The sequence below is a fragment of the Typopeltis vanoorti genome, chromosome 8 (genome assembly GCF_054136105.1).
Source record: "Typopeltis vanoorti isolate ZY-2024b chromosome 8, IOZ_Tvanoo_1.0, whole genome shotgun sequence".
Lineage (NCBI taxonomy): Eukaryota > Metazoa > Arthropoda > Arachnida > Uropygi > Thelyphonidae > Typopeltis > Typopeltis vanoorti.
This window is the reverse complement of record NC_143556.1, coordinates 68229666-68256362: the sequence shown is the minus strand read 5'-3', so window position 1 is coordinate 68256362 and position 26697 is coordinate 68229666. Positions and strand designations below refer to the sequence as shown.

Here is a 26697-nt window from a genome sequence, read left to right as displayed (position 1 = left end):
GAAATCCTAGTTTTTTTTTTTTTTTTATGTGGCAAGTAGGAGGAAGAATGGCTATGAAAGTATAACTTTAATGAGTGAGAATGGTAGAGAGGTAGTGGAGGCAGATGAAATTGTTGAGCTACTGAGTGATCATTTTGCAAGGATATGTCATCCAAGTGAAGACATTGTTATGACAGAGGTGACAGGGACTGATGTAAGAACAGAAGTTGAAGAATTAGAAGTAATTAGTGTACTGCAGAATCCGAATGCAAATACAGCTGTAGGATTGGATAGGAAATCGGCTTGCATTTTACAAGAATGTGCAGGGGAACTGGTGATGCCTTTGACTAGGCTGTTTAATTTAAGTCTCAGCTGTGACAAAGTCCCAAGAGAGTGGAAGGAGGAGAAAAGAATTCCTTTGCATAAAGTAGGATCTAAGTCTGTGGTAGCAAATTAAAGACCAATTAGTATCTCAGGAATGATGGTAAAAATACTGGAAAAGTTGATCGAAAAGAGAATTCAGGAATGGGTGGATAAGAATATGTACTCTATTAGGGGGCAGCATGGCTTTGTGAAGGGTCATCATGCCTTAGAAACCTAATTTTTTTTTATAATAGGGAACTGAGAATTTAGAGGGCATATTGCTAAAGTAGGAGTAGCTCACAGAATTACATGATTATTAAAGAACACACTAACAAAGAGAGAGAGAGAGAAGGGAGTTATCATTCCTCTTTATAAAGCCTTCTCAAGGCTTTATAAAGCCTTCTACATATAATACTGCTAGATTTTGCAAAGGTGTTTCATAGGATATCACATGGAACTCTGTTACACAAGTGCCACAAATGTGGATGAATATGAAACTGATGATATGAATAAAAGAATGACTGATGGACAGATACCAAAAAGTAGTATATGGAGGAGCAGAATCCAGGAGACTAGTGATGTACTGCAGGACTGTGCTTAATTTGTACATAAATGATATAGAAAACAATTCGAAGTGAGATGTTCAGTTGTTTGCTGATGATCCAAAGTTGGGTAGATTAAAAGTTAATCATAGTAATATAGAGCTTGAAGGATGATTTAAATAGGGATGTCAATTTAATGTGGAAATGCATTCTGAGATACAGACTAGATACTACAAGCTGTGTACCATACTGAGAGAACTATACACCAGGAAACTGATGAAGTCAGGGATCTGAGGGGGGGGGGGGGTAGTAGTAGATAGAGAGCTGAAATTTAGAGGGCATATTGCTAAAGTAAGGGTAGCTCACAGGATTACTTGGTTATTAAAGAACACACTAACAAGCAGAGATAAGGGAGTTATCATTCCTCTTTATAAAGCTTTGATACCACCACATCTGATTACTATGCTGAAGTCTGATCAACTGGGTTTCTTGAGAATGAGGAAGTGGTAGAGAGGAACCAGAGGTGAGTGACCAAGATGGTATGTCGAATATTCCCCTATGAAGATAGATTGAGGGTTTGTGGCAAAGGTTGGTTGATGGACCATGATAGAAATGTTTAATTACTTAAAGGATTTTATATGCAAGTAAAATGTTTCCACATTGGGTTAGTGGCGACTGAGAATCCCTCGAGGTTGGGTAAAAGAGTGGTGAATGAATGGAATAGGTTGTCTGTTAATGATTTCAGGGAGAGGTATGAAAGAATATTGTATTGACAGTTTGGGTCTATCATGATGAGTCTTAGGAAAAGAAGAGCCAACAAATACTGGCATATCTGTTAGTATTTAAAATAATCTAGCAAATTTATTAAAACAGCATTACTCTGGATGAACAATCATTTCTTATACCATTGAATTTCAATTTTTAGAAAGTCCATATGATATTTTATTGTATATGAATTTTTTTTTTAATGTTGAAATTTAATAAATAAAAAATTTTGATATTTGTGTGTCTAGTGGCTGCAAAGAATGTCTTGGTGGCCACATCTGGTCATCATAGTTGCACTGGAGAACCACTAATCTAGATTACATTTGTCTGGGTGTAATCTTATGTACAAAAGGTATTCAAACATCATGTATTACCCTCAGACTTCCCCTAAATCTAAGTCTTAGTAATCCATTTTAGATTACTGCTTAATTATCCCCTGTTCCAAGTGAGCACTCCCCACTGATATAAATCTTCAATCAGACTACACAATTTTGTTTCTGACCACATGGTTTTGTTTTCTACATTCAGGCCATTAGAGACAAGTTCATTGTATTCTCCAATATTCCTAACTAATTTGAAGTAAAACACTGCTGTACTATACGATTATGAAGTAGATTTTGATTATGAAGAAATTATGAAAAATTATGAAGTAAAAAAATTGCTTTACTTCATAAAGATGTTCTGCATCTTCCTGCCAAGAACAGAGTCCTGGTTCTTGCAAAGCAAAGGTTGCGATGTTCTTTCAATCACACTATAGCAGCACTCTGGAAAAATTGAGGCAGAAGTTAAGCAGATCATTTGATACGTGAATCAAGTACAGGTAGTCTTCATATAATGCAGTACTTATACAATGCGGTTTCAATATAATGGGGTCTACAATTGATGGACCCTTTATCATCTTTTCATATATTTTTCAGCGTGACTTAAAAATCAAATTTTATCTTCATTAAAGTTGTGTCTGCCCATATTGCGCATGTAGCTATAAATAGCAAATTTATATTAGGGAAAATACCCTTTAGCAGGTTACAGCTAGCATGTTTGAAAATTAGTTTTTCAAGCGTTTTGTACACAATGTAGAAAGTTACACAAAGAAAAAGAATATCGACTTCAAAATTCTACTAATTTTAGATAACTTGGACTTAGCAAGAAAGTTAGGAAGTTATTTTACGAATAATGATCCCTCAACGGAGTGCTCTGGAAAATTCACAAGACAATTGGATATTTGTTTAGCTCCATATTATGACCTTAATAAAAAATTGCAGAATAGTGGTAAGCATGGTCTTATTACTGACTTCTTGATAACTAAACCAGCCAGAGTATGCAATGAAAATTACACAAATGATGTCCAAGAGATTTCAAGTGATGATAACGTCCAGCCACTGGTAAATAAAGAACATCTATGAAATGTCAGTTTTGAAGACAGTGATGACGACTAAACTATGCACTTTATTTTATTTTGCCTAAAACATTTATGCATTATGTGCAATAAAGTTTACATACAATTTGCAATTTTTATTAAGTTTATACTATGTATTTGTTTCATAGTTTGTATGTTTTCTTAACTTACATGAATTACCTGAATTAAATAAAAATATTTTTTTGTTGGATATGTCATTGTTGTTTACATAATTAAAAAAAAAATGATTTCAGAATATAACCCTACTTTTTCTATGTGATCTGAGTCTAGCATAATGCGATTTATATAAAGTGGCTTCTATGGAACCTAACATCCATGTTATAGGAAGGTTACCTGCATTTGTTGAATGTGCAGACATTTATTAATTTTTAATTAATTTTTTTTTTTTTGTAATCATAACAGGACTTGCAGTTTTTGTACAGTTTACAGTCACTTACTTTGTGTTCTTTAAGAACCGATGCTGTGTAAATTTGTTGATTACTAGAAAAATTACTATGCCTCTATATTCTGGTTCAGCAATTTGAATATAAATGTTTTTATGTGAATCCCACTCACAAAAGGTTGTAAACCTATGGCACATTAGTACTGTGGGTGAGCTGAGTTGCCAGTTCTCTCTCTCTCTTCTTGTAAAAAAGAACATAATATCTGTTTTGCTGAATAACCTGAATTCATAGAGAGGAGAGTGACATAACCGATAAGCTTTTTTCCCCTATTTATATTCTTTAACTTATATGTTAGGATGATATTTCAGAATAGGTGAAATATACTCCACAGCAGCAGTCTAGTCACATGTATATCCAGTTGGAAGAAACATTTACTTCTTTAGGTAGTGCATAAATGTCACTGTCTAATAAAATACCACTACCACAAGAAGCTAAAAATCTGTGTGATCACCCAGCATGAAAGGCATTTTAATTCTTTTCACACCTGAAGAGAGGACACCAGGCAGCATATGTGTGTGCGAAGAAGTAAACAGAGAACATACTTGTAACAATAGGCCAACCTGACATTAGTGGGTTTTAGTAAACATCACAAAGAGAAATAACATCCAAATATCTATTCTATAATCCACAAGTGTTATCCTATTTAAATACGGATATTTTCAAATGTTTTCTTTATCGTTTCTGGTGACATCACCCTCAAGAATCAAGACTAAATTTGCACTCAAATCTATCTATCTATATTTTGTTTTTTTTCTCCTTCAGCTTAGTTTTCTAATTAAAAAAAAGTAACAACATTAACATTAAAATAAATTTTCAATGTAGTAAGCAGAACCACATGACAGAAAATTTGTGATACTTATCTTCATAAATTCTCTCTTTATTTCACAGATAAGACAGGGTATGCTTGCAAATTTTAATGAATTTCATTTAAAATGTTCGCTAAATTCGTGAATATATTTCTAACTAACCAATTTAATTTGTGGCTATACATTGCATTAACTGGATGTTTATTAATATCAAAAATAGTAATTAATTATCATACCGAGAAGGTTTTGCTGTCAGTCTGGCTTCTGATATTCTCTACATACAGATCACTTCCATGTATAGGTTGGCACTCCAAAATTTGACCCTCAAGTTGTAAAATAAAAAAAATAAAAAAAAAAAAAATACAGTGAAACCTGTATAACATGGCTATCTTACAGAGTATATATAATCTTTCCTTTTTATTTTTTAATGCAGATAGACTCCTAAGAAATATCAAGTTGGCTTTCTTATGTCGTTTCATATGAATGAAGTTTATCCCCACAAATCATAAATCAGTGCATTCATTGATCATAATCATTAGATAGTCATAAAGATATTAAAGACCAAAATGTGGTAAGTTTTCCATGTAATTAATTTTTAGCTCTCAATACTATCTTATGTACTGTACTTATGAAATATGATTATATGTACTTTTTCATTTAAAAATGAAAATGGGTTATAAACTATTATGATACTGAGCAATGTTCAATACAAACATGTATATCCTAATGGAACATACATCTGGCTTAATGAAGAGGACAAAAAATTCCACCTCTTGCCTACAATATTAACTAAGGTCATTTTAAGTTTTTCATGCTGATTTCAAAAATACTTTGCACCTGTTTCACCAGAAAAAGTTATTGCACAGTGCTGTCAAAGAATATAAAACAGTTATTGAAAAGTATACAAATGTGCTTGTATTAGCTCTGAACATTTGAAAGTCACCTCTCCACAAGGTCAGTAATAATTTAAACTGCAAAGGGGGATATAATCAAATTCATTGACGGTGTTATTTTAATTAATCATGTGAACTATTATGTTCATGAGAGAAAATATTAAACAGAGTATATCAAACAATCGTGATTTACCAAAAATATCCTCTATTTGTTGGTTTATCTGTTGTCTTGTCCTCTGCTGGGATTATAAAGGAAAAGTTGAACCACTGGGTAACAATAACAATGAATTATATCCACCTGCCCCAATATTGTGTTTGGCCGCCTACTGTAACAGCCTATGCCCACCATGACGTTGGTTCCACTAGGAATTCAGTGTGCATCTGCAGTAATAATGCATGCAAAACATCCTACAGTTCTTAAATGAAGGAAAGGATACATGTATACTCAGAGCAATGTTCCAGAACATCCCATAGGTGTTCATGTGGGTAAAATCTAGAGAATCCAGTGGCCATTCAAGATGGGGTGATTTCTTATAGCATAGGCAGAGTGACATGATGTACTTTCATCCAGGAAGACATTTTCATGCGGGAACACAAGCAACATGCCAACATGCAAAGACTTACAAGACACCCTCTTTTTATATACAGTCTGCTACCAGCAGACCACACACTGATCATAGTGACCAGTGCACAATAGGAGTTCTACTATCAGCAAAACTGGAGATGACATGGTATGGAACATGTCATCTCCAGTCTAGAAAGCATTGGATCCACTGACTAAAATCTCATTAGACCAGCATACCTTCTCCACCCCAGTGTCCAGATGGTGTGCTGCTCACACTACAATTGCAATTTTCAATTATGACTGTCAGTGAGCAACAGATATCTTGTTAATCTTACTCTAGAACCTCGTGCATATTAGTGTGCATGGTATTTCATAATAAGAGATACTGTACTTAATTCCATGTTATATTGTCAGGGCTTGACACATTATGCAAAACTACTCACCACACAAAAAAATGTGCTTGACCAAGACACTCCACACACACACACACACACAATTTTTTTAATGATATGTCCCAATAGCCAAAGTTCTAAAAAAGCAATTAGTGGTGCTGTATTGAGTTTCAAAAGATTTCTCTTGTGTGAGAGCCATTAAAAGAAAGTAAAGTTAATAAATAATAAGAACAGTAAAAACAACATTCATTCTATTTAAAATGTAATTTATCACGTTCGTTTTTGTTATTGGAATGGTCCTTTTCTGATGCATATTCTTTTATGTTTTCTTTAGAGTTAAAAGGCCATTTAGAAAGTTATTTTATTAAATAAAAAATATTCTATTTGGTTCAATTTGCACCTACTTTCCAACTAGCAAAACCTATTCACCATGTGTAAGTGGATGAGCTTATCTGTTGAACCCTGTATACTGTGAGCCCTGTATACTCCATTCTGCATAAACTTAACCAATGTGGGCCATGTGCAACCAATAAGCTGTACTATATCTGAGATGGAGAACAAAACGGTCACCTTTTGTAGAAATACAATTTTAACATCTTGACTTTACAGAACGATATACTCAACTGCACTATGCCAACATATAGTGCTACAAAGGTACAGGTACAACTGCAGTAGCAAAGTATAAAGATAATTTTACACTGCAGTGGACTGGACATCTTCCACACTAGATGAAATAACCATAATTCAGTTTTATGTCAGTACACACACGGTACCAATCTACAATCACCAAATTATGCATGGCTTTCATGCTTGACTAGGGAAACCAGAGAGCTACGTTAGGAATTCAGACCTTCACCCTTGGGTCTTCATTGTGAATTTTTGGCTTTATATCTTAAAAAAGTGTTTGACTTGTGACCAGCAAACTTTGTATGGTATTCACTTTTCATTACAGGAAGACAACAAGCTATGTTTGAATCATAACTTGGAATTCTTGGCTAGTCCGCACTTTTATGAAGTTTTTGGTTTATGCCAAGAAAGCTGTTGGACCAACCACTATCAAAATTGTGCATGCTTCCCCATTTCATTATGGGAACACAGTAGATATAAGATTGTATGAATAAAATAACAGGGATACTTATTTTTCATGTTAAATATCTTTAATAAAGGAATATAACATCTATGTTTCTTACACCTGACATCATTAGGGGAAACAGAATGACAAAAGAGATAGGCTGGGCATGCATGTCCTTAGTTCTTATATTTCAATTGTTTTGTTTTAAAAAAACAATCTCAAGATGAGTACAGAAAGTCATGTGTTATGTCTTGTTGCACACTTGCTATATACAGCCCACACTTTTATACAACTCATATGTGATTGTTAACAAAGAAGAAAGCTGATATACTGCACAAGCAAAGTGATTTCCAAATAATGCAAATGAGGCCTTGATTCTTGTTTAAGTTTGGAGCAAAAAAAAATTTAACTTATTTGTATTTAATCATCTGGTGCGCGATCACTGCCATACTTATTAGTGTCATGAAGTGGCGTGAAAATGTTCCATGTTTGATTTCTAGATTAGGAATTCCAGTTTATTTAACACTTAATATGCCATCTCATGATACTAAATGAATAAATTTACAACCATTTGTGAGCTTTTTCTTGGCTTATATCACAAAAGACTTAATGTAGTGTTTTTTTTTCTTACTTTCTTTCATCTTTTTCTTTTTTTTCTGTCATTTAGAAAATATCATGGCAGTTTTTTTTTTGTGGTTTTGAAATATATTCTAAAAATATACCTCAAAATTTTTCATATAATTATATAAAATTTTTAATGTATTATAATGTGTACTGATGACTGCTGCATATATTTTCAATATAAAAGTGTTTAGCTATGTTATCAGGAATTTAAGAAATTCAATGGAGAAAAAAAAAAAAAAATAGAATCACTTAAATAACTGTACAACTTGAAAACTGAGCACTTATCTTAAAAAGATTTAAAAACCTCAACAATGCCAAGCGTGATCACCATGCAAGAACATCAGAAACTGTTTGGAACAGTTTCTGATATTCTTGCATAATTGGTATTGGAATCTGTTAAGTTTTCAGCATTCAAAGGAACACTTTGGAGAGTAACCTATACTTGACATTTTTCATATATGTGATGAGAAACAAATATGGTGTATCTGTTTCCACCTTCAATTACCCCCACTCATCATTAATCACCTAGAAATGATTTTCCTCAACTTCTCAGTAAACTTGTAAATGATAGTCAATGTATATAAAGAATAAGTTTAGAACATGTTCTAAAGACCATGTGACATTTTCAGTTTCCAATATCTTTAAAGAAAAGTCATTAACAGGTAACATCACTAAAAAATAAAAGAAAAAATAAAGAAAGAAAACAAAAAGTTATCAAAACTGTTAATATGTTCAAGTAATTTTAGTAACAATACAAGCAAAATTCTTCTGGCTGCTTAAAAAATCATGGTGATTTGCAAATACAGAACAAGAATAATTTTAGCGTTCTATATATAGAAGAAACCTTTTCATTAGCCACAAAATATGCTAGAAACGATGCATATGAACTGCAAAATGGACAATAAAATCACTATTCTATTACAATGAATGGCTTCTTTATTTTTAAGTTACTTGCAAGGAAACAAAATATGAGGTAAGCTAATCAACATCAGAATGAGAACATAATTTTATAATTTCATAAAACAACTTCAGATTTTTTTTTTTAAATTGCAACTTTTTTATATGAAATAAAAATGAAAATGCAATGAAACTGTTTTACAATTTAAGCACTAATAGTGATAATGCCATAATTCCAATTAAATTAACAACAATGATTTTTTTTTTTGTTTCATTTCAAAAATGAAGCATAATTACTGTTTCATAAATACAAATATGAAATATATTGGAGTTTTTGAATAAATTCTATATAATATTTATTACATATGTAAGCCGTGAAAATTTTTTCCCCTTGAAGATTTGCTCTTTTGAAAGATTAAATGATTTTGGGCATCTCGAATGACTAAACTTTAGTAATTTTTAAGATCTATATAATTTATGTGTCTGTCTGTCTAATATATGTTAATTATAGTTTTCCATGCATTTTAACATTACTAACCTACAAATGCAACATGAAGTGAACACCCCCCCCCCCAAATTGAAAGCTATATAACTACTGGGTCATTTAGAAAGATAAATACCAAAATAATGCAAAATTTATATACCATCTGATGATTTTAAATATGGCAACTAAGATTTCATCTGAAATTTCTTTGTTTAAAAAAAAAGTGTTCAATAAAGTATATACTAGAATGCCTTTTGTCTTCTAGATGAAGGAACAATTTTCTTTCAGTATAATCAAATTTGATATTCCAAAGAAAATTTTCTATAGACAAAAAATCAGCACATGTGGCAAAATTAAATTTTATGTAATGAATAGGATTTTCAAATTCAAGTCCATTTTACAAAGGTTTCACTATTAAAAATAAATAAATAAATATATATATATATATATATATATATATAATTATACATATCAAGAACACTCAACCAATAAAAGAAAAAAATAACAACAAAGAAACGGGCAAACTTATCTTTGTAACATATACATGCAGACAAATATACATACTGTATACTATATTTATATATATACACATAGATTTCTGAGTATTCACCTCCATAGTCTGGGAATGGTTCATTGCTTTGATGGCATTTATAGCACACTGGCGAGAAGCATATGTAACAAATGCACAACCTAATAAAAGAAATTAAGAAATTTAATATTTATAAAGAACTCAACACCAATTTTTAAGCAAGATTATCATCAGAATCCTTTTGTAAACATTTTAATTCCCTTGGCACCATAACTAATATATTTTCTCATTTCCTACTCTATATTAAGCTCAATTACCTGTTATAGCCAATAAACATGGCTTCTTTTGAAACCTGATTAATGTAGGGCAATTAATCCTATCTGTATAATGTATTTATGGCTGTCAATTGTTTGAGTGATCTCCTAGCTAGTTTGCTTGTTGAGGAAAGTGTTTCTTAGTCTGTATCTAGTTAAAGAAGAAGGTTGGTAGATTTCATAGCCCCGATAAATTTTTTTTTCATATCCTCAATGGGGTATGAACCCAGGTCTTCCCAACAAAAGGGACTGCCAAAACCTACTGAACTATGGAGGCTCTACAATATATGTTAGACAAAAATATTCAATATGTTTCTAGAGGCAGTCTTAGTTTCTTTTACCAATACTAGATAAATACAGCTTACTCTCAATTATCTAGGTGCAGATTACTCCATTTATTGATTATCCATGTATGGTTCTTTAATTTACCAAGTTGATACATAAAATTACAAAGAATATTTGGTTCATAAAAGTGAATATATCCCTGTGTGAGTGATCTCTTGGCATGTGCAAATGAGCATACTGGGATTGGGAAGTGTTTGAGGAAATCATGTTTCCTAGTCTGGATTCAAGGATTCAATTCACAACAGAAATAGAAAGCAACAACAATCTGCCCTTCCTAGACCCTAGTTACAAGACAACCAGATGGATCTCTGACTTTCACAGTCTACAGAAAACCCACCCACCCACCACACACACAGATAAATACATCCACCAATAGTAACACTGCCCCCCCCCCCATCATCCCAACAATTTGGAACTATAAAAACCTTCAACTGGGCAAAACGAATTTGCTCACATAACATTGTAATCAACACAGAACTCACCTACATTTAAAAAAAAAATCTTTTTACCCAATGGCTAAAGCTCCCACTAGATAAAAAGCTTAAACAGCATATATCCCCCCCCCCCCATTCTAAACAGATTACAGCAAATCCATCACCATCCCTTATATTTGTGCTGTATCAGAAAAGATAGCCAAGATCTTTTAAAAAAAGCACAATCTAGTGACCACTGAAAAACCACAGAGAAGGCTAGCAACCCTTATCCACTCCCCTCCCCTTCCAAACAACAGCTATAACATCTGGATTTACCTGGAGTGTACCAGGTACCCTACAGCTGCAGCTGTTCATACTATGGCCAAACAGGTAGGAAAGCCGACATCTGTATATCAGAGCACCAGAATTACATCCATTTCCACCACTACAACTGTTCAGGATTAACAAACCATGCCGCAGATTAGCACAGGATCTGTTGGAAAAAACCACCTTACTCCACCAAAGTAAAGTTAAATTCAAGAGGCTTTTCCTCAAATCTATCTCAAACTAAACAAATATGGCTGTATCAAACTGCCTCTCATATGGGAAACCACCATTGGCAGACAGCCCAACAGCCAAGAACACCCAACCAAAGCAGGTGGGATAACTAAGGACTTTTAAATCATCGTGTATCTCTCCTGTTCCATCTTTGTTACTGAAGTTCCTAAATGTATCAACAGAATATCTCAATTTACTTAGTTGCTTCATTAAAGATGAGATTTTAAGAACAGCTAAATTATCAGAAATTGATCCAAGAAACCAAAACAACTATAAAAATATCAATGATATTTACTTTGGTGGTAGAGCAATGGCACACTTAATTAGAAACCCTTTCGAAGATAACTCTATTTTGTTGAGATCTAAAAATGATTGTTTAAAAGTTCTTGTGGAACTTAGTTCGCAAATAAAGAAAAGATTTGTCTTCGAAGAATACAGCATTTTTGCAAAATTATGAATCTTGGACCCAAAAGTTGCTAGTGACCCCCAGCAAGTCACCATCTACCATTATTCTTCTTGTTGCTCAATTCCCCTCACTTGTTGATGATATTAGGTTAAATCAAATAGATGATTTGATGAAATGAGTGGAAGGAGGGTAATTATTATGGGGGATTTCAACTATGGTAACAGTGATTGGAAGGAGGAGAGGACACATGTGAGGAAGGAAAAGGATTTTATTCAATTATTAAGGGATAACTATCTGAGACAGCATGTAATTGAAAATACTAGGAGTGTGAGAGTGCTTGACCTGGTAATAGCATCTGAGAATTTGACTGTAATGAATATGACCATGTTGCCACCTATTGGTGAGAGTGATCATAAGGTCTTGACCTGGGAGGTGGCTAAAGGTGTGGAATTTTCGATTAAGACAGGGTATATGTGGAATTACCGTGCTGGCAAGTATGACAAGCTTAGGAGATTACTTGGATCAGTGCCATGGCATGTACAACTGCAAGGGCTGGACGTCGATAGAGCATGGGACGTGGTCAAGGAGCATTTACAGAAGGTAATGGCTGATTGAATACCTAGGGTCCGAATAGTAAAACAAGTAGGGGTTAAATGGATGAATAACACCATTAAGCTTGAGCTGCAAAAAAAGAAACAACTGTGGAGGGAATTTAAAGAAAGGGGTAACCTGCAGGCACACGAACGGTATAAAGTGCAGGCCAGAAAGGTAACGAGTGTGGAAAAAAAAGCAAAAAGCGGATTATGAAAGGAAACTAGCTTTGCAAGCAAAAGAGAATCCAAAACAGTTCTTTCAATATGCTGCAAGTAAGAAAAAAACTGTACCCGGTAAAATGATTTTAAGGAATGACGATGGTAAGGAGGTCACTGAATCAGTCGATATAGTGGAGTTACTGAGCGTGCACTTTGCAAAAGCATATCATCCAGGTGGTGACATTGAAAAAATGAAGGAACCATTAGTTTATACGGGAATAGTGATGAATGAAGTGGAGGTGACTAGTCTATTACAGAACCTTAATGTGAACACATCTGTGGGATTGGATGGTATACCGGCACGGGTCTTGCGTGAAGCAGCTAAAGAATTATCAGTGCCCTTGACCATGTTGTTTAATCTGAGTTTCAGGTCTGGCTTAGTCCCGAAGGTGTGGAAAGAGGGGAAAATAGTTTCACTGCATAAAGGAGGATCCAAGACTACGGTTGCAAATTACCGACCGATCAGCATATCAGGAGTCGTTGTCAAGGTCTTAGAGAAAGTAGTCAAGAGAAAAATACAGGAATGGATTGATGAAAACGAGATACTGTACAGGGGACAGCATGGCTTTGTGAAGGGTAGATCATGCTTCAGTAACTTGCTCAAGTTTTATAACAAGGTGACGGCTGAACTGGATAAGGGAAATGGGTTTACAGTGATACTGCTGGACCTGGCAAAGGCATTTGACAGGATACCACATGGAATACTAATCCGTAAACTACAACATATGGGAATGGATATAGGGTTGGTGAGGTGGATAGGTGGTTGGTTGATGGAAAGATATCAAAGAGTAGTTTATTCAGGAGTAGAGTCCAAAAGACGGCATGTGACTAGTGGTGTGCCGCAGGGTTCTGTTCTTGGACCACTGCTGTTTAATCTGTTCATTAACGATATAGGGAAGGATCTAAGTGGAACAATTCATTTGTTCGCTGATGATGCAAAGTTGGGTAGGGCAATAGTGAATTCAGAAGATGTCAAAGTCTTGCAGGATGACTTAGATAGATTGGAGTTCTGGGCTAAGGAGAATGGATGTCAATTTAATGTGACAAAATGTAAGGTTATGCATTTTGGGGTGAAAAGATTAGCAGCAGTATACCACATTGGTGGAACTGTACTCCAAGAGATTGAAGAGGCCAGGGACTTGGGAGTGTTGGTGGATAGGGAGATGAAGTTTAGGGGGCACACTGCAAAAGTAGCTAAATCAGCTCATCAACTCACTTGGTTGTTGAAAAATGCCTTGACGAGCAGAGACAAGCAAGTTATTGTACCTCTGTACCGAGCCTTGATAAGACCTCATCTCGACTACTGTGCCCAGATTTGGTCATCTCGGTTCCTTCTTGATGGGGAGGAGGTGGAGAGGATCCAGAGGCGAGTGACTAAGATGATAACAGGTCTATGGAATGAACCATATGAGAACAGGTTGAAGATTTGTGGGTTGCAGAAACTAGTTGATAGGCGGAGGAGGGGAGATATGATTGAGACATTCAAATTGCTAAAGGGATTCTATAGGATTAATTCAGAGGATATTTTTGAGATCAGGACTGGTGGTGGGAAAACTAGGGGACACCTATGGAAGCTGGGCAAGAGTGTGGTTAGCAGGGGTGTTAGAGCTGGGTTCTTTACTTTTAGAGTGGTAAATGAGTGGAATAAGTTGCCAGAGTCTGTTGTGGGTGCTATGACGGTGAACGAGTTCAAGACAAGGTATGATAGATACTGTGAGAATGAAATCACATAGTTGGGTGGACATGATGTTTAGGGCCTCCCTCGATGAGTCTAAGGACTCCTGGAGTCGCCCGAAATAATAATAAAATAATAATAATGATAAGTGGAGAAGTTATCATCTCGTAGCATCAGATCTACCAATTCCTAAAAATATTGGCATTCATTGACTGACATAAAAGATGGCATGAATAATAATAAATATGGTTTACTGTCATATTTTATGACAAATCTTACTATTCTGCCACATTCATCTGCATGCGTGGAGCAAATTTTCTCACAAGTGAATTGTATAAAAAAACAAAATTAGCTAATTCATTAAAAACAGAAACTATGAGAGACAGAATCCTAGCAAAGCAGTGCTTAGCAAGACAAAATGCAACGTGTACTTCTTGGGAGCCACCGAAAACATTAATGAAGGAGTTGAAAAGTCACACAGTTCATAATAGATATAAAAATTGACTTAATACCACAAAGCAGCAAAGGGAATGTGATCAATTACCAGAAGATATTGGCGAAGAAGAAGAAGAAGAGGGAGGAAATGTCAATTAAAGTAATTAAGCATGTATTCTTCGTATAATATAAACTTATAATTTTTTTTAAATGAAAGTATACTTTGTTGCAGGGAAAGAGAAAGAGAATTAATAAAAAAAAAAGAGGAGAAATGGTAAAATTTAAAGAGGTAAAAGGTAAAATGAATTAAGTCTAATTATTAAATTATACAATTATAATATAAACTTATACATTTTTTTTTAAATGAAAGTATACTTTGTTACAGGAAAAGAGAAAGAGAGAATTAATAAAAAAAATGAGCAAATTTTTAAGTCATTTTTCTGGTCAGTTAGTAGGTAACTATTTAAATGTCAATTTTTTGTATTTTATATTATGTTTTTAATTTATGTGTAATGTTTTAATTAAACCATGCAGAATTATAAATTAATAAAGGCATATTTAAGTGCATAGTTTGAGTTTTTTGCACATTTAAGAGCATATTTCATATGTTTTAAATGTTTTTAGTGTATACTTGGATGCATATTTTGCACTTTTTACGACCTAAAAATCCGAGCCCTAGTTATTACTACCTGGAGAATTTTTTCCTAATCTGGGGAATTTTGAAAAATGTGAGTGACAGCCCTGGGCTAAAACAACAGTCAGAGACCTGTCTAAAATCTGGAAGGATGGATCCATGGGAACAAAGCTGAGGATTTTCGATGCAGTTGTTTTTCCAACAGCGACTTATGGATGCGAGACTTGGAACCTAAAGAAGTCAGATAAGAAATGGATATCTGCTTTTCAGATGAAATGTTACAGAAGGCTGTTGAGGATATCATATACTGAAAGGAGTACAAATGAATGGGTGTTAGAAAAGATCAGTAGAACTTTAAGGCTCCTTAAGGATATTGACAGAAGAAAGTTAAAATATTTTGGACACATAGAAAGGTTGGAAGGGGGACTTCTCAGAACAGTAATAGAAGGTATAGTTCCAGGAAAAAGAGAAAGGGGTAGACCATCAATGAGATGGATGGATAGTGTGTGTGTGTGTGTGTGTGGAGTGACTGATCTTCAGAGAGTTGAGGCCAGAAAAGCAAACAACAGGCCTACACGGCGAGGCCTGATGTGGCACATCACCAAGCATCAGAGTGACCATACGGCATCTATAGATGCTCAGTGAACATAGATAGATAGATAGATAGAGGATAATGTATCCCATTTCTTTTAAGGTTGAAGAAACTGTGGCAGAGATATATTTGTAGAAGGAGAGGTCAGAGGTGTAAGTCAGTCCACAAAGAGAAATCTGATCCTGTTCGGAGATCTAGGTATTTTCAAGAGTAAGGGGAAGTGAAGCAAGAACTTTCTTGGGAAATAAGACGGGAATATTTTGGTAGCAATTAAGTTCACAAGGTTATCATCATCCTAATGAAGAACTGCAAGGAAATCCAAGAGTTTAAAACGTTGACTATGGAAGATCTTGAAGCATCTAATGATTGTACACCACATAGTTTGTCAAATAAAGAGGAATGGAGTGTACTATAATCAGAATAGTACTGGATAGAATATGAGGTCAGGAGAGGTCATATATGCACTAGGATACAAAGAGCATGTGAAAACCTGTTTACTCTAGCTTTGATGGGGAAATTCCAGAGAGGAGCAAAAAAACTAGCAACTCTGACACACAGTAAACAACAAGAAAGGAAGCTGCCGACCCAACTACAAAGGGTAGAAGACAGACAGGATGGTAGTTTCCTGAGCCAGGCACAATTAAATAACCAAACTCTTCTGCATCTTATGTTCAAAATCCATATTACTGGCCCATGATTAGTAGGTAGGCCTACAGGTGGAGAAGATGGCTGTTGCTGAATTCTCCATGATTTTTGAGAAAAATGAAGTGAGACCAACTGGATAATAGTTTGCTGGCTGACTTAAAACTTTTTTTTCCCCCTCTCTCTCTTTTTGAATACGGGGGGCTTAAGGGTTAAATACAGGCGTGCTATGATGCTTAACATCAAAGCTGTATAACTGGGAGCTCCATGTAGGAATGTGGAAAACCAACCAGGGCTTCTGACCTAATGTCTAATCCCCACGTTCTCATGGTGCACCCTGTTTACTTACATTATTAGATATCTACTTGGATAGTGAATGAACAAGGATAGGCTGGCGATTTGGGAATTCAGCCAACTAAATTGCATTCTTATTGTCTTAAACGACAATGTAAAATGATAGTACAACATGACAGAATTTCATGCCAGTTGGGGTGCGGCCCAGTTAAACAAGGTCCCCTGTTTTCATTAGGGAACCAAGGTGAACACCAAAAAGTCAGCTAATGGAACAAATCCCAGACCACGTCCCAACTCAACATCAGCAGAGTTCAAGATTGGTACTATTAACATAAGAAGCATCAATTGAAAAGAAATGGAACTAACAGAATCATTATATTAATACAATGATTGATATAATAGGTGTGACTGAAACAAAGATGACAAAAATAGTTGAGATCTTTCTAAGTGACAAATACAAAATGTTATATTCAGGCAATAACAATCAGGGAAAAGAAGGAGAAGCTATAGTATTCAACACTAAACACAAGGCAAATCTTCTTGAATGGCAGGCAATATCAAGTAGAGTGATGTGGACAAATAATCAAAATGAGGAACTGGACAGTGAGACTTATTTGTGCTTAGGGTTGCACAGAATGTTCTACTAAGGAAGAAATGCAGGAATTTTTGAGTCATTACAGATGGCAGATGGTTCAATGATAAAGAAAAAGTTGGTCCTTGTTGAAGATCTAAATGGCAGAGTAGGAAATGATTACCAGACATATAGAGATGTTTGGGGAAAATTTGGAGAAAAGCATAAAGCTAAAGCTAACAATAAATGCCTGCTGAATTTCTGTTCAGGACATGGATAAGTTATTACTAACACCATGTTCCAACATAAAAATGTGCACAAATTCACATGGAGAGAAGAGGCAAGGAATAAGCAGTCTCACTGACTATGTTATAGTTGATAGCAGTTTTCCCACTGGTTCAGGACACAAGAGTATATGGAAGATTTGAAATAGGAAATGATCACTATCCGGTTTTGAGCAAGATAAAATTGAATTTCATATTGAAAAGAAGAGTGTATAAGAAAGTTTTAAAATGAAACAAAGTTGAACAGCTTTCAGAGGTGATCTGTAGACTCAAATACACAAAACATCATTGAAGAAAAAAATGAAACAGTTGGAAAACAAAAACCAAACTTGGAGATTCAATGACAAATCCTGAAGAAAACATTGGTTGATTCAGCCAGAGAAGCATGTGGTGAGGTTGTCTGTAAGGATACAAAAACCAGAACTCCAGAGCCATCTCAGAAAGTTAAAGAGGCAGTTAAAGAGAAGAAGAAAGCATATCGAAAGTTCCTGGCAAGTAAGTTAGCTTGTGCTCTTAGACAATGCAAGAAAGCAAAGCACTGTATAAAACTAGCTAAACAAAAGTCATGGGAAAACTTGGGTGATATCAAAAATAAATATCAGGAAGGTGACAAAATATTCTGGAGGCTATTGAAAAAGCTTAGAAATACAGGAAAAAGTACTTTAAAAAGGTATCTGAGAAGATAAAGGTGACATGAAAATAAAGATATTCTAGATTTAATCTGTCTGGATTAAATGCTATGAAAGACTGCTGAATGAAATAAGCAGTGTCAGCATGATGGTAGAAAACTCCCAGCAGGAATGCAGTCAGGAATACATATCCATACTTGAAGTAGAAAACATCAGAAACCTGAAATGTGGAAAGGCAACTGAAGTAGATGAACTTGGGCCAGAAATGCTCAAATATGGAGGTATAAAAGTTTTACAGTGGCTGCACTGCATAATTCAGAGGGTCAAATTCCAGATGACTGGAGCAGAGCGCTCATTGTACCCATCTATAAGAAAGGAAATAAAACTGAATGCAAGAATTACATTACATATATCCCTAATGAGTGTTACTGTTAAGATTTAGTATACTTGAGAAATAGCTAAGAAAAATTGTGGAAGGGAAGCATGGTGAAGAAAAGCTGGATTCGGGTCAAATGGAGGTTGTCCGGATCAGATTTTCACTTTAACATAAAAAGTTGAGAAATCTTGGGAATATAACAAGGATTTGTATTTAAGTTTTGTTGATCTGGAAAAGGCATATGACAAGGTGTCAAGGGGAAAACTCTTCAAAATGCTTCAGTTATATAGTATAAATAGGACATTATATTGAACAACACATAATCTCTATTTAAGCTATAAGTTAGCAGTTAGACTTGAAAGAGGTACAGGAAGATGGTTTGAAGTAAAATCAGGTGTTAGACAAGAGTGCACATTATCTCCACTATTATCTATATGGATTACATTATGAAGGTAAGTTGTATTAAATCTGATATCAAAATTGGTGATATTAATCTTAGTCCTTTATTATTATTATTATTTGATGCCTCCAGAGAGTCCAAAGACTAATCAAGGGAGGGCATCTGCTCTACAACTCTGTCTCCACCACTCAACCTGCCAACTGACTGCAACTACACCAATGCCCTCTACTGCTGACCACCATCAATAGTATTTCCACAGACAATCACAAACAGCCATGCCCACGGCAGGATTTGAACCCACAGCCTTTTGGTCAGCCAAGCTGGCATAATGCTATGCTTCTGAATAAATCCAGTACGTTTGCAAGATTCCCTGACTAAATTGAATAACTGTTGTAATAAATTTGGTATGAAAATCAGCAATAAAAACACAAATACAATGAAAATAGGCAGAAACACTGAAAACATCAACTGCTGCAATCTGAATGAAGAAAACCTATAGAACATGTAAAACATTTCAGCTATGTAAGGCACAATTTTTTTTTTTTTTAGATGGTAAATTAAATATGGAAATAGACAACAGAATACAGGCTGAATATAGACTTGGTTCCATGTTACAGGGTACATGACTGTTGAATAGAAAAGTCAGTATAGAATGTTAATTCTAGAGCACAGGTTTTTAGAACAATGAGAAGGATACCATCATGGACCATGTAGCTAACTAGTGTTTAAGCTATTTTGAATTCTTCTGATGAACAAGCAATGAATGGTTCTTGGTAAAGTGGTAGTTTATAAGTGGTGTGTGTGTGTGGGGGGGGCAGGAATACTTCACCTTGGTCATCGGTGTAGGAGTTGGATAAGAATGATGCCAGCAGGTCAGTTTTGACCATAGACGAAATTAGACACTCAAGAGTTATTTTAGAGATACTATTTAGAATACTATTTATTCTAAGGCCATCTATTTCAACCTGAAAATTATAGGCCACCATCAATGATGGCAATAAGCAGTTAAATACAAAGTAGACCTTGAACAATGGATTAATTTAAAACAAGGAGAGCTGCGTGATGTTATAGATAAAACAGCACACAAAAAAAGGAAAGCTACGGTAGAAATGGACTCATTTTATGGATATGGACAAATTCAAATGGAAAATATAGATACTTACCATGCAAGTATCAATACAAAGAATGCAAGAATCCCCATTTCACTAACTCACATCTATAAGATATGCTTCATCTGCTCTCACAAGCCTTTTTCCTGGATATAGTGAAATTTATATCAATATGTCATTCACTCTCGTTATTCTTTTTTGAGTCAAAGAACAGAATCAACAGACAAGTTGGAGGAAATGCCATGGGGAGTTACCTCTCTCCTGTGCTCGCCAACTTCTGTTTGGAACATTTAGAAAACATCCTTTTCTTATCTATAGATCCTCAAACCTTCATTCTAGTATGTTATGTAGACAACATTTTTGCAGTCTAATTCCACAATCAAGATATATTACCTGCTTTTTTAACAAACACAAACAATGCACACACACAAATTAATTTCACTATGGAAATAGAAAAAGAAAAATTATTCTTCATGGACATTCTATTCTACTGTTCACCATCAGGTGAACCAATTACTTCCATTTATCGAAAGCCTACCTTTACTGGATGCTATATTCAACAGCAATCTGATCACCATCCCTCTCAGAAGATTGGAATTATCAAAACTTGATTACATCAGGCTCACGTTATATGTTCTACACTATTACAACAACAGCTTTAACTTTTAAACATCAAATGATATATGAATCTCAACAGCTTACAGCTTTTCAAAGCAGACCACACAATGCATTTTTGACTCCTGTAAAAGTGGTTAGCGAATCCGCTTCCAAGCCAAAAGGCTGCCGGTTCGAATCCCGCCGTGGGCATGGATGTTTGTGATTGTTTGTGGAAATACTAGTGGTGGTGATCGGCGATAGATGGCGTTGGTGTAGTTGCAGTCAATTGGTGGATTGTGAGTGGTGGAGACAGAGTTGTAGAGTGGATGCCCTCCCTCGATGAGTCTTTGGACTCCCTGGAGGTGACAAATAATAATAATAATCCAAACTCAAATAACAAGGAAATAGTACACAGAGTCCCTATCCAAAACATTTCTGGCATCTTGGAACTAATCTCTGGAATTCTTAATAAATATAATCTACTGGTTACATCTATTTCCATTCAACGAACTATGATCATGGTTTCGATCTTCTAAAGATAAATGCTCCCCAGATTCCTGGCATCTACCAAGTTCTACATAACTTACCACCTTTTTTTTTACTTAAGACGAACTGGACATTCAGTGGAGAAAAGAACGCAAGAACACCAGTCTTACATCATCAATAGGAAATCTGAGAAATCTGGCTTTGCACAACTTAAAGTAGATCCCAACCACATTATTCTATAGTCTGAAACATGCTTATTCCATCATTGCTGCTATAAAAGTTTGAACATTTATTTAAAGAAAGCGCCAAAGCTTACTCCATCATCTGAGCTTGAATTAGAACAATTGCATCCCATTATCGATGGTAAGGAAGAGTCCTATTCTAATCACACGATTGTTTTTTAAATAATTAATAACACAATTAATTAATAATACATTTCCTCAGTTACTCCTTTGCAAGGTTTTAGGTATAACATCATGTGGTTCTCACTGTTTTAAATTAATCCATTGTTTGAATTCTACTTTGTATTCAACTGCCTACTACCATTGATGACCTAATTTGCAGGTTGAAATATACGGCTTCTGAATAAATAGCATTCACTCCTTTCCTTGTGTTATCCATGTTAATTCAATAGCCACTCTATAATATTAAAGGGCAGAAGACTGTAGCTGGGAAGGCCTATATGCCACACTCAAATGCCTAGAAAATATCAAGAGCAACATGGGTTTCTCCAACTTTTCCATAGATTGTGTCTAAAGGTAGGGAAGGTTGCCAAGGAACAAAAGTGGCAGAATTTATATTGGTGATCACTAATTAATAGGTGGGACTCCAGGTAATAAAGAAGTTGGTTGTTAATAACATTCTCCACTGTTTGAAAAAAAACTGATATGAGGTCAAAGACAATAACTTTATGTCTGACTTTTACCTCATATATGCTTGCTTCAATGGTGTTAGGTAGCTGCCAGATAAGCATATGAAAATCAACCCAAGAGAAAACTAATCCTAATTGGTGAGCAGGATATTGTCAAAGGTTAGGGAGAGTGAGGTACAGTCTTTCTTCTTCTGGGAAATAAGACAGGGGGTATGTTTTCAAGGCATTAAACTTCACCAGACTGTCATCGGCCAACTTGAGAATGGTAAGGAGATCAGTGTTTAAGACCCAAGTTAAAAAGATCTTGAAGCGTGAATTATCTGAGCACTAAAAGGTTTTAAAAATGAAAAAGAGAGGAGAGAGTGGAGACCACTGTCATCAGCAAAACTAATGAATAGAACTGGATGTCAAAGAGAGAGAGAGAGAGAGAAAATTATTGATGTATAAGAGGAAGTGCATAGATAAGTCCTGGAGTACACTGGCATTAACTGAAAAATCTGATAAAGGAAACTATCCACCATGACCTGCAATGAATGACCTGAATAGGAGGATGGCAATCCACTCACAAAGGGAAGGATGAATACCATAAGATGCTAGCTTGATAAAAAGGCCACGATGCCAGATTCAATCAAATGCCTTGAAAATTTCAAGTGACTATTCCTAAATCAAGGTAAGTGAAGCTGACTAGGAGATCTACTGTGGAATGATGATTCACACTGGCAATCACTAAGTAACTGGCAAGTCTCCAAGTGAAGCAGTTATTTGTTGATGACCTCTTTTTCCTTTCTGTTATTCATTTTAGAAATTATGGACTTTACAACTGTGTTATAAATAACTCTTTTAATTTCCCGACGTTTCGATCTTCATATTAAGATCATCATCTGGAGCATATACAAATATACAGGACAAGCTGAGTTACATTACATACAGTAAACTAGAGAAACAATGATTTGATCACAGGTTATTCTACTAGTGTGACCTCATAGTGGAAAAAAAAAATACAAATTAATCATTTAGAAACTACATTAAGTTAAATTCAATTTATGATAACATGAGCAAACAGTCTTTCTTATACATAGTTTTCTTTCAGTAACAATGATGTCTTAATTTTAGCATTACAATTGTTATTTTTGATTTAGGATCCTGGATTATCTAGTCCTGTTTATAGTTACTCTTAGAAAGGAAGGTTCCGTGGGTCGAATATGTACCTTCCATATGTTTGGGATTTTTAGACCATTATTGCTCAGATTGGGGATGGTTGATAATAATCTCACAGGCTTCTTAAATTTGCATTCATACCATGTTTTGGTGTGATGTAAACAACTGGTGTTTTTCCAGTCAATTCTGGTATTCAGGGCATGATCAGAAAGGCCAGCTTCACCATAGTTATTATATTTAATGTGTCGTTTATGTTCTTTTTGTCTGATAGGAATTGTGCATCCTATTTCCCTATATATGGTATGTTACAGGTGCAATAAATACGGTATACTCCAGGGTGGGCCAGCGGAGGAAGTGGGTCTTTGGATGAGTTGAGTAAGCTTTTTAATTTTGCAGAAGGTTTAAAGGTGGCTTTGAGGTTGTATTTTTGTAGTATTCAGTTTATTTTATCCTTTAATGTAAGGAATGGTTATAGTTTTATTGTAGTCTAGTTTATCTTTGTTTTTTATTGAGGTCTTGTAGAAAATTTTGTTAATAGTGTTTTGGCTGTAACCATTTTTTAGAAAAGTATTGCTGATAACTTTAAATTTGTCTTTCAGTGCATGTTCATTGGAGCAGATCTTCAAAGCCCTGTTTTTTTAGAGTATTAATGACACCTAGTTTTTGTGTTGGGTGATGGTAAGAGTTTGTGTGTATATATTGGCCAGCATGTGTCAGTTTCTGGTAAACAGTGAAGGAAAGATTGCCAGAAGGAAGATGTGTGACAAGTGTATCTAGAAACAGAAGTGTGTTCTGTTTTTCAATCTCAATTGGGAACTGTATGAGTTTGTGTTGTTTGTTTAGGTGGCTAAGGAAAGTGTCTAGTAGCCATGGGACCAGATCGCGAAAATTGTCAACGTATCTAAGCCAGACTTTGGGTTTTAAAGGAGAGGAATCTAGAGCATGTTGCTCAAAATGTTCCATATAAAAGTTAGATATGGGGGGGGGGGGGGAGAGATAATGGCAAGCTCATGGCTGTGCCTTCTTTTTGCAGGTAGAAAGCGTTTTGCCATACAAAATAACCAGAATGTAACATGCACAAAGAGCGCCATGATATCTGGAGGGAATTTGTTCTGTAAAAGAAGGATTGTGTCATTGATTGGGACATTTGTAAAGAGGGCAGAGACGTCAAAACTGACTAATAAATCATCTTTTTTCTAATGTAATGGCTTTGATTATGTTTATGAAGAGTTGAGTGTTTCTGATATAGGAGGGGGAATGACCTACCAACTCCTTGAGTGTTGCCACTAATTTCTTGGCTAGGTGATAATTCGGGCTATCTATCCCTTCGACTATCAGTCAGAGTGGAGTTTATGTTTGTGTATTTTCGGTAGACCGTAAATTCTCGGGGAACGAGCATAGTGGAAGTAGTTTTTTGACCGTATCTTCGGGCCATGTAGTAATTGATTTAAGTAGTTTCTCTGTTTTCTTTTTTAGTCTATTGGTTGGGTCATAGTTAACGAGTTGGTATGTATTATTGTCCGAGACTAGCAGATTCATTTTTTCTAAATAAGTGGTTCAGTTTAGAATAACGGTGGCACTTCCTTTATCGGCTCTAGTTATTACGATGTTTGAATTTGATTTTAATGATTTCACTGCTGTTAATTCGTATTTCGTTAAGTTGCTTGTTATTGTTTTGTGATGATTTATATTTAAAATGTTGGCGGTTTCTAAACGTATTTTGTCTGCTATGTTATTTGGGATGAATCTTAAGCCTCTTTCAATATTACAAATAAAATCCAGTTTGTTTATCGATCTAGGTGCTACAGCAAAATTTAGACCTTTGTTAAGTACCAGGAGTTTATCTTTGTTTAAGGTGTGGTTGGATAGGTTAACTATGTTACTGTTACCTGCAGGCGACTGGTGGCGCCTGTTGTTTCTTGCTTCTTGGTTGTTATACCATTCACTGTGGAGAAATTTGAATATGTCTGTTGGTTTGTCGATCTTTTAGTCTATGAAATTTTGAAATGAGATTTTCCTTTCTTCATTTGAAGGATATGGTTCGCCATGTTATCCATAATCTTTTCAAGGATCATCCAAATATCTGCATTTAAAGTAACTTGGAAATTCAAATTTTATATTTTGTACCTGGTTTTGAGTAACGGCTAAGTTCTTTCTAGTAGCTTGGATCTGTTCTCTGAGTAGCGCTTTCTCCATGCAGTGGTATATTCGTTGCGCCTTTGTTGAGGTGAATTTTCTCTTTAGTTTGATGCAATTCGGAATGATATCGCTTTCTCTATACCGTTTCAAAAAAGCCAGTCGATTGATCAAACAAGAAACATGAATCTTCAGCTTACTGTATTGATTGCATCGCTTGTGGGTCGAATCTCCATGAATTATCATAATTCTTTCTTTTAGTGTTGCATCGTGATCAGCATTCATTTTTAGAAATTACGGACTTTACAACCGTGTTATAAATAACTCTTAATTTCCTGACGTTTTGATCTTAATATTAAGATCATCATCTCGAGCATATACAAATATACAGGACAAGCTGAGTTACATTACATACAGTAAGCTAGAGAAACAATGATTTGATCACAGGTTATTCTACTGGTATGACCTCTAGTGAAAAAAAAAAAAATACAAATTAATTATTTAGAAAATCATTGTTTCTCTCTAGCTTACTATATGTAATGTAACTCAGCTTGTCCTGTATATTTGTATATGCTCCAGATGATGATCTTAATATGAAGATTGAAACGTCGGGAAATTAAAAGTTATTTATAACACGGTTGTAAAGTCCGTAATTTCTAAAATGAATGCTGATCACCGTGCAACACTAAAAGAAAGTATTCCTTTCTGTTATGTTTAAGAGTATTGAAGTAAGAACAATAGGGTGATAATTTGATGGTTGACTTATTTCCTCTTTTGGGAACAGGTTGGATAAAAGCTTGCTTCCAAGCTATAGAATAGATAAATATGACATCTTGAAGAGACAGTATAATAGGTGTAAGTTCTGGAGCACAAACTTTTTAATACAAATAGAGGAATACCATCAGAGCTGGGAGACTTATTGGTATTAAGGCTACTGAGTATTTTTTTTTTTTAATGTCTTTCTGGTGAAATGTCAGGAGACATACTGTGAATAGTTCATGGAATATTGGCAGATTAGTCTTGGTTGTCTAACAAAAGTTTATGCATAATTCAGCAAAGTTGAACAATTTCTGCAATATAATACAATACATAAACAACCAAAAATTCAGGAGCTCACAGAGCTTGCTTCTTTGAATACATTAGTAGCAGATGCACCTAAAAAACAAGTGAATCTGCTCTTTTTTTACTC

At 35.0% G+C, this 26697-nt stretch overlaps 1 protein-coding gene across 4 annotated transcripts in view; it reads right to left on the bottom strand.

Moving 5' to 3' along the window:
* LOC150104072 (CUGBP Elav-like family member 1) overlaps positions 1–26697 on the bottom strand; it is a 579257-nt gene that overhangs the window by 405181 nt on the left and 147379 nt on the right. For 3 of the 4 annotated variants that reach the window (XM_090397270.1, XM_090397273.1, XM_090397271.1), the window contains exons 6-7: positions 9853–9932; positions 4552–4638 (exon numbers count right to left, since the gene is read on the bottom strand). In XM_090397270.1, the coding sequence (XP_090253396.1) occupies positions 4552–4638; positions 9853–9932 (167 nt within the window). The remainder of the gene's footprint in view (positions 1–4551; positions 4639–9852; positions 9933–26697) is intronic. The other variant, XM_090397272.1, reaches the window with a different exon arrangement.